Source organism: Perca fluviatilis, chromosome 14, assembly GCF_010015445.1.
Source record: "Perca fluviatilis chromosome 14, GENO_Pfluv_1.0, whole genome shotgun sequence".
NCBI classification, from domain to species: Eukaryota; Metazoa; Chordata; class Actinopteri; order Perciformes; family Percidae; genus Perca; species Perca fluviatilis.
Genome location: NC_053125.1, coordinates 12992344 through 13012640, shown reverse-complemented (window position 1 = coordinate 13012640; position 20297 = coordinate 12992344). Strand labels below are relative to the sequence as shown.

The 20297-nt window shown below is 42.9% G+C and overlaps 1 protein-coding gene across 10 annotated transcripts in view; it reads right to left on the bottom strand.

Annotated features, from left to right (window-relative positions):
* Window positions 1-20297, bottom strand: part of ppargc1a (peroxisome proliferator-activated receptor gamma, coactivator 1 alpha) — a 277417-nt gene that overhangs the window by 22472 nt on the left and 234648 nt on the right. For 5 of the 10 annotated variants that reach the window (XM_039822704.1, XM_039822706.1, XM_039822707.1 and 2 more), the window contains exon 2: window positions 9549-9728. In XM_039822704.1, coding sequence (XP_039678638.1) covers window positions 9549-9728 — 180 coding nt within the window. Of the gene's footprint in view, window positions 1-9548; window positions 9729-12098; window positions 12499-12542; window positions 12752-20297 lie in introns of those variants that run through there. The other 5 variants (XM_039822708.1, XM_039822713.1, XM_039822709.1 and 2 more) reach the window with 2 other exon arrangements.

The following is a 20297-nucleotide window of genomic DNA, read 5'->3' as shown; positions in this document are numbered from 1 at the left end:
CAGGGAGGGTAAGGTACGGCACGCCGGAGAGACAAATCATGGCAGCAGCCAGAGACGTCTGGTCATTTAGCATGAGCTTACTGAGATGGAGAGAGGGTGATTATGGCCTATACGGAGCGATGAAGCCATACATAACACTGTTAAGTCCCTCTCTGTGTCTGTGTGTGTGTGTGTGAGGCATCGGTGAAACAGTCTGATGATGTTCCAAATCATAAAACTAAATGTTAAAGCTTAAATATTGTTCAGGGCTGTGATTGGCAGCAAAATGACGGCTCCCGTTATTTTCTTCCATCCGACTACAGAGTCAATAGAAAAATCTTGTTTTTATGGAACAATTTTCCAAGCAAATGATCCTATGGACTAGATATCGAGGGTCTACATGTTCTGGACACAGTACTAGTGGCAAACAGTATACTCTCTGTATTCATTAACAGGATGCATCGTCCCTATCTCTCCTCTATTGTCAACACTCCAGGTTCAGTATATATTCTGGCTAATCATGATACATTTTTTGTAAATTGCAAAATCTTGTATCTCTCTAAATGCAGACAAGATTGTCCAATCTAAGCACCAGGTAACTGATTTTAGGATTCTCCATCCTAGCTATAATACCACAACTGGTCCTGTGACAATCTTTACACCCTGGCAGAAATTCACTATTTTGTGCCTCTCTTTAAACAAAAATGGCAGCTCTCTGAATGAAGAAGAAGTGCTGTTGCAGAAGCTGAGGAAACGGTTCGACCCATCAATGTGGACCAGGATGTGTGTGTGTGTGTGTGTGTGTGTGTGTGTGTGTGTGTGTGTGTAGAGATGATGCATCTCCTGGGAACCATTTGAGACTGTTAGAGCACTATCAGATGAGCTGATGGGGGAAAGAGAGAGGGAAAGAGAAAGTGAGAAGAGGAGCTATCTGTGTGTGTGTGTGTGTGAGAGAGAGAGAGAGAGAGAGAGAGAGTGAGCCAAAGAGAGAAAGAGAACTGTTGTTACACATCCTGACACGGGCCAGATCTGATTGAGACACCTACCCAAGGGATGTTAGCGGTGCTGTTCTTTCTGGTTCTCCGTGGAAAAATCCTTTGACCGGTAACCCTGCTGCTGCTGCTAAAACTAACCACCTGAACTCTGTCACACATCTGCTGAGATCAGCTGAAGCTGTCACTGCCTTCAGACACATAACTTTGGGTCTAAAATCATTCAGTTGTATACCTTTTTGGGAAAAGCGCACACAAACAGAAAGACTTGCAATGAAACACCTGGGGTGACTACCCAAACCAACAAGGAAACATCATCCTTACATTTTCATACAAAAAGAGCATTAAATGCTCTCACACTTTCTTAAACAGCTATCCAAACAACCGATAGGATCACAGGGGGGTTCGGTGTGTCCTGGTAGAGCCTCCATATCTACAGTCCTGCCCCGAGCTGCTGTTGTTTTCCTTCTACAGCCGTCCAACAGATGGTCCAAGCAACCATTTGCTTACACCACAGAATCACACACCACCGTAATGATTGGACTCACTTTTTTTGTTTTGGCAGCAACTTCCCAATCGGCTTGGCACGAGGAAACACTGATTGCTGTGATTGCTCTGACTCTGACTTGCTATGACAGTCACAACAGGAGGGGGTGGAAAACAGAGATTTGGGGCCTCAAATAAGGAATATTCAGCTAGATGCTGAGATGGGATGACGAATGGTGCTTCCCTCTGCTTTTTTTCGCCTAATGGCATGCAAATAGCTATTTGCTTAAGTCGGCAGCTCTGAATGTGCACCACTAAGCAAGGGGCCTTTGAACATACTGTTACACTGTTGATAATGTGTTGGAGGAACACAAAAGGGGGAAAGAGTGAGTGCAGAGAGAGACAGGACAAAAAGAGGCATAGAGACTGTTTCCAATGTCCATCTTGCTAAAAGGACACTGGCACATTTCCTTGCTGGAATGCAAGTCTGTCATCAGCAGTCGTAGCTGTCCATAAAACAATTACACACGCACAGAGAAGGCTGGTCACTTTGGATTTGACATTTAGATAGATTTGCAAGGGGAGCAGAATGGACCAGAACTTCTTGTTTTTTCGCACCGAGGACTCAATGTTATTATCCACTGCTGACGCCACCTTTACGCACATCCCCCACACACACAGGTAGCGCACGCATACATGCACACACACACACACACACACACACACACACACACACACACACACACACACACACACACACACAAATACAGCGCCTGACCTTTTAGGCCCTGCCAAGCCCATTGAGGGTTTGTGGCGTTTCATTTGTCACAGTAATGTCTTTCTCGGAAAGATGCCAGCACAAGGAGAGCCAGGGTACAGTGGACAAGATATAGTGGTCTAAGGACGTTTCAAATAAAAGGTGTGTTTCTGTGTCATTGTCCTATTCTACATCTTTGCGCGCACGTGTTTGCGCGCAAATGGCGGGGGACGCAATATCACACATTTATGATAATTGAAATGGCAGAATATTTTGGGGGAAATGCAGTCAATTTGATTCTGCGGCAAAAAAGGTCACCCTATTCAATTTGCAACGCCATACGTGGTGCGAGAGGGAAACACATGAAAGCAAACGATCTTATCGAGGCCTTGCAGGCGTCACCACTTACCCACTGCATAAAAGCTATTTGCTGATTACTAAATAAACGCATTATCTTTTACCTTGACTTCTGTGTGCGCGAGTGAGTGCCTTTTTTCGCTCCTTCATTCAGGTAGGAGGCTGCCACTGCAGTGTATGTGCCTCTTATCCCTTTGGACTTTGTGAGCATGTTATCTGAGCAGTATTTCTTCATGCACACTTTCAAGTGCGTTTGTGTATTGGCTGCACGTGTGGTAGCAATGGTAAAACACGGAGGACTTCACAAGCCTTTGCATGTTGTGTGAGTGGTAACGATGTGAGGATGCACCTATCTTTACAAGTAAAGAAATGAAAACATCAAAGAAATAGTGCACTTAAGTCAATACAATCCCAAGTCGTTGACGTGAGGCAGGGATACTATAAGAAAGGATGAGGGGTGCATGAAAGCTCTCTGAGTCTTTCTTTGTAGCATCAACATCGAATGTTGAGCTGTATTTCATCTTAATCTAGGATCTTTTCTCTGTGGAATACTGATCGTGTTGCCTTTAGTTTGGATAAGCTCGCCTTTCACAGCTTACACTTGGCTGAGCATGGTCACCACACCTGCACACACTACAGTACTAGAGACTGTGAAATGTCTGCCAAATGCAGAATGATGAATGGTCACTGACTACTTCATGATAAGCATCCAACACTTCAAATACCTTCCCAATCTGCCCATCAAGTTATTATACAAAACAGCCATAAAGCCATATGAAAAGAGGTTTGGCTGGCCACAATATAGCCTGAAAATGGTCTTCTGGAAAGAGCTGATTAACAAGCAGACAATTTTAGAGCTGTTGACTTCCTGAGGTCAACAGCTCTGTGATTGTGGATAAATGCAGCAGATTTATCCCAAATACACCACTTCAAAATTTCCCAGTACACATTTCCCAATTCACCTGATATAAAACATGCTTGCTATAGGTGTGCTTGAACCAAATAATCCTGTTTATGTGTACAGCAAGTACTGGGACAGGACTGGGTATAAACTCCAGTCTTTTTGGACCCCCACCCCATGTCTATATCTATCTATGACATTGGCCTTTCCTTAAGACAGACTTTTCTTCTAATTATTCTATATTCTAAGTATTCTATACCAATATATTCATGCATGCACGTTTTTGTTGAGTGGAAGGAATGTGTTGTATCTGCAGTGACCAAATGTCTGTAAAAGCTTCTGCTTTCAGTTCAGGAGCTACTGATTGGGCAGCAAGTGAGTCATCCAAGCATCCAGTCACTCATGCATCAGCAGAGCCTAGGAGAGCCTCTTGAACTATTTGAGGCCTGTGCAGACTTAAATACTTCAGGGGGGAAATAAGCTGGAGCTATAAGCATGCAGTGCACATCATAAAGCTTAGTTAGAATGGGAAGGTTTTTTTCTGCATGGACGACAAAGCTCTTAAAAATAGACTCTCAACCAGCGATAACTAGTCCTTCATATGTACAGTACAAGATTGCAGTGCACATGGCCAAATATGTGTTAAAATTATAACACAAAAAAAGACTCAAATGTACTTAAAATAATTCAAGAAAAGCATCTTGAATCTCAACTTGACTGTGTTACACTGACATGGTATCTGCTCTTGTGCAAAGCTAATCAGAGCTGATTAAGTCACTCTTAAAATGTCTGTCAGCTCATCCCTTTAACTGCATAATTTCATTTTTTTTAACAAATTGCTAAACAGACATAATTTTCCTCTAAATTATTAGTTATTGATTAGAATCAACAAAGTTATCTGGAAGCTGTGACACAAACACACACAAAGATTGACAGAATATGGCAAACTACCAGAGGAGAAGAGCTGGCCAAGGCTACTACCACTACTGGGCTGGCTGGCACGGAACACAAAAAAAAAACACACACACACACACACACACACACACACACACACACACACACACACACACACACACACACACACACACACGGGATCGATTGGCCTTTCCTGGAGAGGGGAATCAGCCTATCGCCCAAGACTGATAGTGCTTCACCATAAATCACAGCACTCAGTGATTGGAGGCATCTCTCCATCCCCTTCATTCGCTCTCTCTCTCTCTGTCAAGGTTTCCTTTTTTTGTCTGTTATTCATACTGTTTTCTCACTGCTGGCTATCGCTTTTACTTTTTCTTCTGATCCCTGTCACTCTGTTATCAATTAATTTCATCTCTATGCAAACACCATCTTGCGTGACCTCTGTCCCTTTTCGCTGCATGAGCAGTGGAGTATAAAAGCATTTTAGGAATCCACTGTTTACACCTTCATCCCACAAGTGTACACTATTCAATATTACAAGGAAGGTTGGCCTTATCACATAGCATCGTTGCAATATGTTGCCGTCTGTGTGTGTGTGTGTGTGTGTGTCTGTGTGTGTGTCATCAAAGAGAGAGAGAGAGAGAGTATGACTTGTGGGGAGGGGGCGGTGGATTATTGGCTTAGTGTTTTGGCCAGGTTTAAGTGAAACAACGCTGAAAGGCTCTTAGTGGAGATTACCCCAGGTACTAAAAATAGTCATTCCCACCCAATACACACGTGCGGACACACTACACAGAAAGCGATCATAGTGTTGTGTCTAGCCAGAAAAGACCACTATCTGATCTTTGTATAGGGTGTCTCAATTACACAAAAGACACACATGCACACGTACACATTGGTGGCTGGAGTGATGAGAGAGATGGGTATCCCCTGGGTGCAGGGGATCAGCTGGGGTAAGAACACCAAACCATGCCTCAATCAGTAGCAGCCCATTGGGAACTTGGGCTGTGTGTGTGTGTGTGTATATGTGTGTGTGTGTGTGTGTGAGAGAGGGGGAGAGAGCTAGACATGCAGCCAAGCAGCCACCACCAGACCAAAGGATGTTCCCTTGCTCTTTTTCAAAACATTCCCTGAGGGGAGTTTTTTTTTGGGCCATATCCACCCACCCTGCTCACTCTCCCTCTATTTTTTTCACCGTGCACCCTTCCACCAAGCGATTGTTGGAGGCCAGACGATATTTGTTTAGCCACTGCAGCTTCAACTTCCCATCAGCCAGAAACAAATGCTTTGCCTTGGGAGCGAAAAAGACAGAGGAGGAAGGGAGAGAACGAGGGGGGACATGGCAGAGAGCAGAGCCCACAGTGTTGCAGGGCGGTGGGTTGAGAGCTCTTGTTGTGGAGTGGATCTGACAGACGCTCCAAGATGACACAGGCTTGGACAGCCTTAGTCTGCATCTCTCTACTATACGTCTGTGCCTACTTGTCTGCGCTCCCTCTCATTTGTGTATCTTGAAACAGCATCGCCGCGGGCCTGAAAGCGTGGTTTGCCTTCAGTTCGACAGTGATGGAGGATTTCTTCCATCAGACAGTGCAAACAATGTATCAGCACAGTAAAAACTGAAGGGAACTCGAGATGAGGAGAGTATGGTGTATTCTAATGAGACTCACTTGAGAAAATCATATTTTACAGCAGAATATGATAATTCATACACACTTTACTGGAGCGGTGAACTGGTGCGGGTGGTGTATTCTCAAATGTCAGCATAAATTTGCAAAATAAAACGCAACCAGCATTCAGCAGGGAGTAAGAACAGGGACAATAAGGGTCTCTGCTGTGTGTGTTTGTGTGTGTGGGCGTGACAATTCCTCTCAGACGGTCTATGACTTTGTGCGCACTCCTGTTTCAGCTCACAGGAGTGCCTATTGCCAACAAGTGTGTCCGCTAATCTATGCTTACACGTGTTTGCAGGAAGGGAAAGGCTGCTTGAGAAAAAAACATTTCATCACCGCATGTTTCATCAAAGCCAGCTAAAGATGACCCAATCAATCTAATCTGCCTTTACTTAAGAATAAGCGCCTGAGCATCTGTCCAAAAAATGCTCAAACATGCAAGACAAAGCAGCATAATGCCTTGTAAAGTCTGATGCGAATCGTACACCAAATCCTGTTGGAGTAATATAAAGAGTTTGCGTGAGCGACATGGCCCGCATATGTGCGCTCACGTGTGCCGCAATATCTGAGTAATGCTTTAAGCCTTGGCATCTTATTTTACTACCTGCAAAGCCCACAACCTTTTACTTCCAATCCATGAGCTTTGATTTTGGCTGGCACAAGGCCAAGCTTTTCCTGGTCTCTACATTTGTCTCTTTCATTACCCATCTGTCCCCATGTCTGTGTGTCTGTCTTGTCATCTGTTGGACTTTTCTGTCTATCTCTGTGCCTCCCTTTGTTTCACTTTTCTCTCTCTGCCCTTGTGCCTTTGTCCCACCTGTCTATCTATCATCAGTGTATCTCACCAAAGACAGGTACAGCAGCAATAAAATATCAGAAGGTAAACTCAGTGCCAAAATTCTTGCATAATCACGTAGACATGTTCATACGTGTAATGTGGCCATGGCGCATCCCAGCGCGACCGCCACCGGGGCGTCCACATCGGAATCCGACCAAGCTAAAAACCAACGAGACACGTTTCCAGCAATCAAACGGTTGAAGCTCGACATGAAATCTGAGTGGAGTCCGGCGGTTAAAAAGATTTTGGGACACGCTTCTATGCTATTATCTTTGGCAGTACATTGGGAACTTATTGGAGTAACCACCCCTTAACAACTGCAGCCCAAAATAGACTGGACTTTCACAGTCGGCCCGTTTTGAAGAGGCGTCAAACACACTGTGCCAGGAGCGATAGCTGTTGTGTGTGTGTGTGTGTGTGTGTGTGTGTGTGTGTGTGTGTGTGTGTGTGTGTGTGTGTGTGTGTTACAAGAGGTGGGGGGAGGTGTATCATTCTCTACATTTTGTGTCAGGGACAGTTGGGACAATGGCAGGGAATGGAGCAAAAGGCCAGCCAGGGGACAGCTTGTGATCTCAGACCGTATGTTGCTTATGGAACAGAACACACACATACACAGATATAAATATGGGCTTATTTGCATCCATACATACGCTTACAATGTTTATACAGGGTGTAAACAACTCAAATGTTCCCCTTGATTACCAAATATGACTTTGTCTGATGTAACAACTACGTTTCCGGTCCCAACTGCACTGTACAACCAAGTCATTACTTACGTTACTCATTTGCTACCGTCTGTCACATGGAACTGCAACCTAAATAAAAGCCCCAGTCCAAGAAAAACAGGAGGTGTTTGTCTTTCTTTTTGAGATGCAAATCATTGGCATACTTGAACTAATGAAAGCCGGTTCAAACTTCCAAGAAGCATGTTGTTTGATGGGGACTTTTAAAAGAGGGGGCCTCAGCGTGACAGCTGCACCAAGCTGTTACACATGTAACTCAGGGGAGCCTTAATCATCTGCTACCTGCTTTTTATTAAAACAAACAAAAACTGATTTGTTAAATGGATGTATATGCACGAGAGGAAGGGAAAATGCAAGAAAACAAAGAATACACTCGCAGGCTTAAAATCTGGCCAGTTATTAACATATTCTCTAACCTTAAACTTTTGACTGGATGCTTCTCTGCCCTATGTAGAGGCCAATCAGGAGGGCGCAGGAAGTACAGCTGAAGCCCCAGCTTTTTGATCCTTGCTGAGTGGCAAACTTTCCCCTGTCAGATTAAGTAGGATTAGCTGGGTCCTGCCGTATGATGAACTGAGCACTTCGTATGGTGACTTGAAACTTTCCAAAGATGAAAAAAAAATCCCTGGTCAGGGAAATGCATTACTTGCTTTGAAACCCCAGTTTTCACTGCTTGATTAGAAGCCTTTCACATATCCTCAGCATAATACAATAGCTGCTGGCTTGATCAGTGTGTGAAAACACACACGCACACACACACACACACACACACACACAGACACACACACACACTTTGGTATTTTTATCTATCCCCAGAGCCACTCAGTGGCTGTAAGCCATATCACTCTCAGACGATAGAGGAGTCATGGTCACACCAGCTAGTACTTAAGGCACCCCTTCCCATGTATGTGTTTTTGGGGTGATCCACAGAGCTAGAATGTATGGTGTTCTAAAGAGACTCTAAAAAAGGTGGTGGTGGTAGGGAGGAGGTCAAACGTGGAAAGAATTTAGTCTGTTATCCACTGTTGTCTGCAAGACCACTGAGGAGGCACGCACACACAAAACAGAGACCCTGAAAACGTGACTACATGACAGGGCCATAGACACACACACACGCACTGCCTTCTCAGACAGGGTTTTTCCTCCCGAGGCGAGGCTAAAGCATCCAATCTCAGTCTTTCTTGTCTATCTCTGGCACTGATAAAGGCTTATAATGAACTGGGGACTAGAACTCAGTCCCAAGACTGATGGCTTTATGGCCCTGGCCAGATCATCACCCTCTGTGGACCTGTTTGTCACAAGGCGAGGACAACAAGAGAGAGAGAGTCAAATGGAAAGAGAGGGATAGGAGGAGACAGAGAGAAAGAAAAAGGGAGAGAGAGTGGGGGAAGCAAAGATTAAAGTTTAACACTCTAACCTTTGAGCGTTTTGCAATACAGCCACGATGTCCAGAGTTTAATACTGAAGCGTTGTTTCAGATGTGTGCCGCGGTACTGTCTCTGGGCTCAAATAAATGCTTTAAGTTTTGATAAGGGAGCCTACAGTCGTGGCCAGGATGCAAACAAGGGGACAAAGGTCGTCCTGGGCTTATCTTTCTTCACGATATCTCCCTTTTTGTACTTCGGAGTAATGTAAAAGCATGTTTGTAAACTGGTAAGAGTTGTACATTTTGTTTGGCTCGCTTTCAAGAATGTGATAGCGCGTTGTGTTTGCTAGGGCATGTTATTATTCCAGCTCACTCCTGACTCCTGGGAAAGCATATGATGAAATCACTGTGAATGCAAAGATGTTCCAGAGCACCATAATACTTATAAACAGCAACTTGCTATGGTATACATATTGATGAAAGTAATGAATATAAAAACATAAAGATGATGTGATGTGAAATAAATACTGTAAACTTTACTTACCTCAAAGAGATTGGATGCATCGTTGCCATACTGGGTGGAAATAATCTCTGATTGGTCATTGTACCATTTGAGGCCACCCAGGAAGCTGTCTGCATCTAAGTCACTGACATCCAACTCTGAGAGGTCTAGTTCAGGGAGGTCTGGGCAAAGGGGCTGGTCTTCACCAACCAAGGCAGCACACTGGACAAAAAGAACACAACAAGGACAGTCAGACACCAAAAATCACACCTCTTTTATATGCAAATCAGTGAATTATTGGTGCCAAGTTTGAAGACAATGGGGGAATCCAAATCCAAATCTGGACAGTAGTCAGAAGTCTTCTGAAAACCTGCTGTTCAGAAAGAACAAAAGAAATCCATGCACTGGTATAATATACAAAGCATAAGCTTCTCATCCCAATGACAAATTAAGTTATAAATTCCCTCATTTGATCATTTGGAATGGGTTTGCCACTTTCACTTTATGACTCATCTTACTGTTACTCTATTATTTGTTATCAAAACAGTTCTGCAGGTCAGCTCGCTTCGCAACATGCAAACCTGCAACTTGTTTCCGCTCTGCTTCTATCCAACCAGCAGAACACGGTGCCCTCCCACCATCACTCCCCAAGCACTGCCATTGGTGCTGGCCTCCATGCTACTAAATGCTGCCTGTTGACATTTTGTTATTCACCAGCCACTTTTATGTAATCTAGCCAGTGTGTACTGTATGTAGCAGCTGCTCCTGCTTCCTCCCACACTAATCATCAGCTCTGTGCAAGTGAGGGGCTCTGGACTGGAAATCAACAGGGCTTTGGTGATGTGAAAACTGTGTTTTTGAGAGGGGAAAGAACAGGCAACAAGTTTGAGGGTTAGCTCACTTTGCAAGATCATTTAAAATGACAGATTACCACGTGTACAATCCCAATTGTTGATGTTGCACAGTATAAATTGATTTTTTCCCCAAAAAATGTGACTCATCATTATGGATAGTATTACTATAAACTCAGAGATCTGTCGTCAGTGATCATTTAAAAAAGGTAAAAACACCGCAGAGCCAAGGCGTGTTTACTATCTGCGACTGATCACATTTAAATCCAAGCCTATGAAAACAGCTTTATGGCTACTGTCTAGCAGGTACACACTCCTAATTCTGTTGACAGCACGTCAGAACGCTACAGGATAGCCTTAAGACAGATATAAGATAGATATCCTCGGACGAAGCCGGGAGGTTGGCCCGCAGACTGGGGACAGATAGAGTCGGGTTCGGCTCAGGGCAAAGCTGGGAGACGGATGCCGTGCCAAGTAGGAAAAAACGCCCAGACACCGGTGTCACAGTTCATCTGTCGTCGGATTCGCACCAACACGAATGCACAATGACTTAGACTATGAGGAGACAAATCCGTTATGTTTCAAACGCAACAGCGAAGGGGACATATTCACTGCGTCTTAGGCTTCCCCTTTTGATGATCCAGTCTGACAAGACACGGAATGAAAACACGGTAGCAAAGATGTGAGGATATTCAGAGCCGTCCTATGCCCAATTATCTGATGAACTTCTTGGTGGACTAATGAAATAGCGCCGCCAGACACACAATCAGGGCGCACCACAGCGCTCCGGTGATTTACGCACGCATCGCACATAAAAAAATGCACCTGCTAGGGGGAAATTATTAAGGTAAGTACTGACGTCCTGTATGACAGCTCGCTCATTGAAAGAGCAATGTTTTATTATCGACACTACATGCAAACATTTCATAGAATGAGTCGAAACAAGGAGCTAAACGCGCAGGTACATTTGTTGGCATTGACACTGGCAGATAACTAAACGCAATCGCAGTCTAAACGGTAAAGAAGACTCTGCTGAAGCTTAACTGGCTAACGTGACAGAGTATGCCCGGTGATTAAAGTGCAAAGTAGCGCATTTGAATGAAAAGCAGTGCCTAAATCGGTCGGGAATAACAGATCATTACTTTTATTGAATAAAGGCAGTTTCCTCTCTCATATTATCACACCACGCAGCTATAGATCTATACGCACAAATATGCAGCCAGGCTGCAGTCACATCGTGTAGTTCGAGAGAAAACCTTTCTGGAGCATCACTGATGGTGACTCCTGCATGCAGACAAGTACCTAAGTATAACCAGTATAACCACAACAAGCTGAATGGACTCAGTCAATTGGTAAAACAAGGGACGAATAAGTATCCTTTTGATGTGCCTTGGTATCTGTATGCACAGTGGATAGGTAAGATAAGACGACGGGAGTGAATGGGAGCTAATTACATGGATACAGAAAGGTACACTGAAATTCGCACAAACAAACACAACATGATCAGGTCTGGCTGGATGCGATGTTGCTCTCCAGCCAGTGCAACGCTCCACCGGCCGGGATGCTGACATACAGACGTGCCCTAACGGTACCGTTAGTATTATGATGCTCCTGCGCAATGCCAGACAGCCCTCAGTGTGGACAACCTTTGCTCTAGCCTCTGAAAATAACATGCCCTATCCCGAAACAGCACATCAAAGGGATTGTTATCGCCAGTGGAATTTAAGCGTCAGCGAAATACCTGACTTTGAGACATTTCAGTCATTTTGGCATGAAAACCTTCTCGGCACCGGAGCGCGTACAGTCCGCGGTTGGAAGGATATCCGCAAGCTTGCAAGCACTCGCTCCGACTGAGCAGAGATCCTATGAGGAAAGCAATGGTCCCGAGCCCGTGCACGCATTACAACAACTACACCTTTAACTGAGGAGAAAAGGGAGATTCCGCACATTCCCTCCACTTGTCATATATTCCCGTGTTGTAGTTAAATCCCCCGCATCCTCAACTGTGTCCAGACGCGCACTACACCGGCATGCCACCGCCAGCACCAGCAGCACAGGAGAAGAGAGCGTAGACTTATGTGGAAACCACTGCCTCGGACAGTCAGTGTTGTCCAACGTTCCAGAGAAAAAAGAAAGTCCAGAAGGATAGAGAGATGAAAGAAGTCGGGATTTTAGATGCGCTCACCTCTAATTCTCTCCACACCGAGTCCTGGTTACACCTGTCCCACGCCATCCAGCCACTGAATGACGGTCCGAAAAAAGAAAAAAAAAAAGAAAAAAGAAAGAAATCAAGTAAAAAAGAAATCCACACACGCTTCCCACTCGCTCTCACACAGGCAACTGCTGCCCCTCGCCGAGAATGAACCGAGGGCACCTGTCTTACAACTGCTTTCCATCACATGACAAAGCTATTAAAAGTAGGCAGGGGAGTGACTCAGAGTCCACACTACTCGCCAGTGACGCGCAGTAAGCAGGCGGGGTCTGGCTGCGCACATAGTAAAATCCTCTCCGTGCACTGCAAAAAATGTCCATCCTTAAACCACATCACGCAGGGGGGTCGTTAGGCCTATACATGTTCCTAAGCCGCCCCCCCCCCCTTCCAATAACAATAAGAAAAATAATAATAAATATATATATATATATATATATATTTTTTTTTTTTTACAGTGCACTCTGTATCACTCACTACTTTTAATCAATCTTCCTTCACCATTCATCTGTTTGTGTCATTGTGCACTACAGTCTGTTTTATTTATATTTCACGAACTGTCAGCTGGTGGAAAAGGCAGAGCTGGAGGCTCAACGCAAGTATCGCTATGTGGACTAGCGAGGTAGAGAGTGACTGAAGAGAGCAGAGTGCCTGGCGGCATTAAAAAAAAGCAGTAAATCAGAGAAATAAAACGTTTCCGCCGATTTCTCACTCGTAATGCAACTGTAGCAAGCATCTCACTATCGCCAATGTTATCCAAATTTAGAAACAACAAATAATATATCCAGCTAGGATCCAGGATTCATCTCGTCTCGTCCCAAATCTTTGGTCTGAACTTGCTACTGCACACACAGTGAGTGATACAGAGTGAAACTGTAAGTTGTTGTTAATTACTTTTACTTGCTTAACTTTAGCTATGTTTACTTGAAGTAAAGATAAAGGGATATTTTAGTTGGCTATGGTAAACAATAGTCTAGCTAGAGTGAATGTGTAAAATACAAGAAATAACTAACCTATCTATCTGGTTCTCTATTCTTTGCCATTAATATAGCATAGTATTAAAAAAATTTCAGTCCCCACAGAATGTTGTTTATTGGTGTTTTTTGCCCCCAACGGTGCCTTCCAGGCAGCACTGCCTGGAAGGCACCGTTGGGAGGCACTGGTTATGGTTAGGGTTAAGGTTAGGGTTTAGAAAACTAAATTTCATAGTCTCACTGTTAATGCTATTGTACCGTTATATCCTTCAATTCATTGAGCAGATGGACACTGGAAGATATTTTGAGAAAGAGGGGGAGAGAGAGAGAGAGAGAATCAGGAGTTTGTCAGGGCAGCTGATTCTGATGGAAGGGGCTTGATTGAGGTCAGTAACGTTAGTGGTCTACAGCAATGGTTCTCAAAGTGGGGTCCTTGAGGGGGTTCCAGGGGGTCCCCAGCAAAAAGTGAAATAACTTATGTTCACTATAATTCCATCCCTAATTAACACAATGTTTCATAGATTCATGCATAGACTCATTCATAGACTTCCTGTAATAAAACATCTAAAAAGCAAAAATCTTATCAAATGGGGATCCGTGGTCTAGTTTCTGTCAGTTTAGGGTTCCTTGATGTCTAAAAGTTTGAGAACCATTGGTCTACAGGGCTAAAAAAGAGTGGGGTGTTTTGTTTTCTTCTAACAACAGGCATTTGTTGGCAGGTCTAGGCACTAAGGCATCGCCTGAACTAAATGATTTTATGATATTTATTATATATGCTATATTCTGACCAATTAAACTTTCTGCATTCATTTGCTGTAATAAATTAAACAATTATGTAGATGTTGTAGGCTAGGCTATACATGAGCATACATACATACATAAATACTAGAGATGTTCCGATACAGATACCAGTATCGGCTCCGATACTGCCTAAACGCTGGTATCGGTGTCGGGAAGTACTGGAGTTTATGCACCGATCCGATGCCACGTAATAAAGCTCTAAAGAAAATCTACATAAAAGTAGTTTATTTATGTTTTTTTGCGTTATAACTGACTGTCAAACTGGATAATAAAAGAAAGTTCTGTGGAATTCATTGTTTGTGTTTGTTCATGTTTTACAAAGAGTTTAACCTGAGATAGACTGACAACAAAGATAGAAATAATATCACATCCATACAGGGATAGTAGTATACAGTTGTTAAAACATAATAAAATATATGACACACTGGTATCTGATCGGTACTCGGTATCGGCCGATACGCAAGTTCAGGTATCGGAATCTGTATCGGGAAGCAAAAAATGGTATCGGGCCATCTCTAATAAATACATACATATAGTAATCAAAACTTTTATTCCTCCGCCATCAGGTTATTAAATTCAGAAAGTAACTACATTAAATAGGATCCTTATCAACAGCTTACATGATAAAGTATGCAACAATGGCTATTTATTATTTTAGTCTTTCTATAGTACTGTTATTTGTCATGGAACACTGACCTCTGTTTATCTACTGATTTGTGCTGGACATATTTTGGATGTTGACATGACACTGATTCAACCACTCTACCGTGCAGTAACGTAAGTAATTAGTGTAATTAAATAGTCTTATTCTGATCTGCAACTTATCTAATAGAGAGAGGAATTAGGTGGTATTACTTTATCACACATTTACACAAGCAGATGGATAGCATTTAAGTCGTAGCCTACAGAATAACTCAGCAGGAGCACAGTCTGGCCTAAGTAAGTTCCCCCCATGCAGCTTTGATGAATCTAAAAGCTAACATTAGAGTAACATTTTGCAAGGGAAAGTTTGGTATAGCCTGGGGGCTAACCCCCCCCGCGCGTCTTTCAATCCTAGCGACGTCCCTGCACAAGGCATTGTCATCCCTGCAGCACAAACAGATCATAGAATGTAGAACATTATTAAATAATAACGCAATGTCTTTCCAGAAATTATCAGGAATATAAAAAGTAAAGCATCTCTTTTCATGAAAATAAAGGGGGGTTTACAGTGGATGATCACATATGTGTAATTGCATGTTTTTCTCTGCACTAACGATATCAATTCATGTTTAATTGAACTACCGTTCTTTTACAAGATAATTTGTTTCCATTGTTTGCTCCATTCTTGAATTAAGCCCAGACAAGACTGTACCATAAAATGCCTGTTTGGCATATAGAGTATCAAAGAGGGTAATTCAGTCTTTTGGAAAGTATTTGTCTATTCAGAGGCAATAAAAAGGACAGGTGGCAGTATCAACCGTGTATACAGTGTCAACAGGATGTGTATAGGCAACACTACCACTGAAATAAAAACAATAGCTTTGTGGACATTTCAAACATAATGGGGTGTCTGTTGGGTGGACTGACATGCTTACTGCAGGAGGAATTCTCTTTCAATCCTAAATTGTATTGTCTTCCTCTAATAACACATTTAACAGAGACATTATTCCATATGTAAATTATCACGAATTATTGTCTCGTAGGGATTTTCTGAGCAAGTTCATGAATAATGTTATTCCACACTGTAGCATGACATCTTTACCAAATAGTACTCGTAAAAAAGGATTATATCAGCTGTTACTTTTCTGTTTAGACATTGTTGTCAGAAAAGCAGCAAGTTAACTTGACAAAACATTTATGTAATAAGAAACTCACTCCATGGAACTTGCTAAGCCCAATCCAATTTTTAGTGGCGTTAGCCTATTAAGTCCACCTGAGCATGCAAGGAGCAATTGTCTCCCTAAATTAGTGAACCACATACAGTAAGTCTCATTAAACACAAAATTGCACAGAAACCTGTAAAAAGGTTGTGGGGCTGGAAATGTAAATTGTACAGATTGTGTGTGAGCATGCCAGCGTACGCCCTGTGAGTGCAGTAAGACATTATGCGTGTGTGTGTTATGCTTATGGGTATCTGAGGGCATTTGTACCAGTAAATCTATACATCTGCCTCTCCACGCGTGCCCAGAAGCAACGGCGAAACCAGATCTGAGCAGGTGGTGTGTGCAGTGACCTCACAGAGCCCAGATGGACCAGTACCACAGAGACATAATATAGGGGGAACACGGTAGTGACATGGGGCTCGGTGGTAGCTGGCTTTGCAACTGCGGCAAATATAAAACACTCAAACAGGGATTTAAATCCTTCGGTGATGAAAAAGTGTAGTTAAAATAACCTCTCAGTCTCTACATGGTGTTTACAGTTGCTACTGGTCAGATAGATTCTTCACAACTTGAGTAATAGCACCATAGTGAACACAGACTTGCCAAAAAAAAGAAAGAAAGAAAAAAAAAAGAAAAGACAATCTTGGCAGGAGATATATGCTGGTAAACGATATTTCTCCCTCTCCTGAAGCGGCATGCGAGTCACAGTCAAAAGGCTTATCTGATTGTACTCGTCATGCCAATTAAGACAATGGAAGCTAAATATAGATATAATGTTATGATTCCCTTTTTTGAATGGCCTTCTTTTTTTTTTTTTTTTACTGCAAACACATTCTTGCTAGAGGCTGTTTATTTATGTGTGCAATGGTAGAGATTTGTAGATATAGGAATCATATCAAAAGAAAAAAAAAAGGGGGGTTCTACAGCCCCACTGAAGTACAGGTAATCTTTGAAATGCCACAGCTTTTGTTTCACTTGCAGAGGGATGCTAATGAATAGTTAAGTATGGGGAAATTGTCACAGATGGGTGCAGAATGAGAAATAGGTAATGTTTAGCACCGCATCATAGGAGATATTTGGGCCACCGCACTGCCAGCAACGAGGCCGAAATCACTAAGCGTTAGATCATTCTACTCCCAAGAATGACCTTGGGACTTGCTTTCACACTGCTCTTGCATTTAGCCGCTCTTATAGATATCATGTCTCAAGGGGACTGAATCTATAGGCTGGAGTGTGAAAAGTTGTTCACACCCATTTGATGCATAACATGTTGTCATATGATGGACCTGATCTCTTGAAACCTCTTTAAGACTTTGAATATTTGCGAATTGCAGCATAACCTTGCAGACAAAGCTGGTTTATTAATTGCTAATTGGCTAACAAATGAAAAATAATGCAATGTGACAACTTTTCTGTATGCCTATTGTAGATGTCCAGTTCCATGTGCAGGCACGCTACAATCAGACTTACTTCAAATGGGGTTGAGCTGCTGGCATTTCTCAGAAAGCGGAGGGTCTTAATGATTAAAGCATTTCTCCCAAGAGTCAGCTTTCAAAGCCAAAATGGGGCTAATCCACAGATAATTATCTTTGTTTGAATATTCAACGTGGCCTGACTCATAGTACAGAGTCTCCCATTTGCATTCTTGGTCTCAGATTGAATCTGATAAACATTTCTGTTAAAGAGCTGAATGTGTCCTGATCCTGTAAATTATGGTAACATGCTCATCATTCCAATACAGTCTGACAGTGTTTTTTTTTTTTTTTTTGACAGTGTCGTTTTTGACAGTCCATCTATACTCAAGTGGCTGTGTCTTGTTTTCCTTTTTCCATAAATTGTGTCACCGGCCCTCTGAGAGTATGCTGCTGCAAAGTGTGTGGGGGGGGGTGTGATTCATATCACTTTGTTGCATGTCATTGCTCCCAACAGAATCTATCCTAGCATCTGGCCATTTTAATACATGGTGGCTGGATTCATAAGAATTAATTGAGGGCAGAGGTAAAACAGAGTGTTACATCTATTCATTTATTGTCCAAGACTGTTAAAAAGACAGCTCATGCTTTGTTCTCCCGCTTGTCATTTCATGTGCTTTCAGATCTTTGGCGCTTGGGTGATTTTTTTTTCCCCTTGACAAGTCATATTGTTTTCTCCTTATTAGGGGAGAGTGGAGGAAGCAGTCACATTTCACAGTAGTCAGATGCTCTATGATAACATAGGGTGTAATGCCATACAAAACTGCCGACAGGAAATGTAAATGGATATACAGTGCAAATATGTGGTGTCAAATTATCATACAGTACCGCTTAAAATTTACCTTTTAATAAAATAATATAACTTAATAAAACTGGTTCACATATTTGAAATATTTAGCATAATATAACATTTTAAATTATAGGGTCTATCTATTACTTTTCAGTGCCACAGAAAGATATCTCAGAAGGTCCATACATTTACTTGTCCTCCATAGGCTCCTAACGCATTATAGGCTACAAGATAAACAGTGTGACGCCACAAATTATGCCACCACTCGCCCTTTGACATACAGTAAGCTAGTGCATTCTCCCCTGTGATGATTTTACATCCTCTCTCTTTGTAGTGCCCTTCAGAGAACCCATCGCTTTGCCGCCCTGCGTGCAGGCGTGTAATCCTCGCCATCAATGAACTCCACTGTGTCATTTAGCTGCTCTCGGGATGCCGGCCACTTTCCCCTCAGAGTCCAGCCCAAAATATTAAGGCAAATGGCATGAAGAGGCTAGGGCCAGTTAGCGATGGCTGAGCTCTGGAACTGAAAATAGCATCAGTCCCATGCAGGGGCAGGTAAACACAAAAAGGAGCCTGGGGCGCAACACCCTCCCCCTTCCCTACTCCAGCTCTGTTTTGAAGGAGCCGGGGAAAAGCGGCGGCCGCGCCACAGATGAATAATATCACGGTCACATGGTGATACGAGTCGGAGTCTCCCGTCAGAGCCGTGGGTTGTGGGGCTGTTACTGGGCTTGTTTAAAATCAGCAGCGAGTCCATGCAAGATGCATGTGGAAAGTGGTGGCACAAAGACGATGAGCTGTGAGCACAGGCCTGGTGTGTAATGCGTCTTGGTGGAGAATTGTGCTAAACTAGCGCTCTGGGCAGGGACTTGCAAGGCAGTTTGTGTTTTGCTTGTGTATAGCACTCACCAGGAATATTACAATTTATGGCCCATGAGGGTTTGGGTTGCAAACACACATACATAAAGAAGACTTAAAATGCTACAAACCCAAACTTTGAAATTGCTGTAAAATTCCAACAGATGGCACACACCCGGCAATGTAACTAGAGGAAATGAGATGTGCTTGTGTGGAGGAGGTGCATTCAAATCTTTTTCCACTGAAAGGGCACATGGAAATAGTGCTTGTTGTCATGCTGAGTTATCAGTAAGGTACTTTAGGAAGTTTAATATAAACCTTTAAAAGTGTAATACACAGACATTAAATGAATTACTTATTTGCTGATGCTTACTAATTAGATCATGTTCGGATTGCGAACTGCATGTTTAAATATCTAGAACAAAATTCATGTTTTGACTAAAAAGCTGAACAGCAGCAGGAGTCAAAATGAAGTCTAGAATGTGAAAAGTACATTAATGAGATCTCATCACTGGCTATAGGCTAACTTTGGTGCATCTTTCTGCAAACTGCAAAAACCTCCTGTGAGTCACGAAGAGGGCCCAAAGCACAACAGATGTTGCTTGATTTCTAAAATAATAGAGAGGCAAGGCTGAATACCTTGACAGCGCAGTCCTTATGTACTCTTAGCACTGGAGGAGCGCCAGGGAAGAATTAGGTCAGCTGAAGTGCATTGTGCCTCGTGGAACACCAAGTTAAAACAGCATCAGGGGAGGGAAGAGGGGTGGAGGTGGGGAGGGGGTTGGTGACACACAGGTAGAAATTTCTGGAGCACCACAACCAGTTTTTTTTTTTTTTACTCTTGTATCATGGAAACGTGAGCAGAAACGTTACACCCCTGAGTCCAGACTGCAGTCTAATTATTTTGAGCAATGAAAAGAGAAGGAAAAGCGGAATGAGAGAGAAAAAAATGCATGCGAATTGCAATTCTT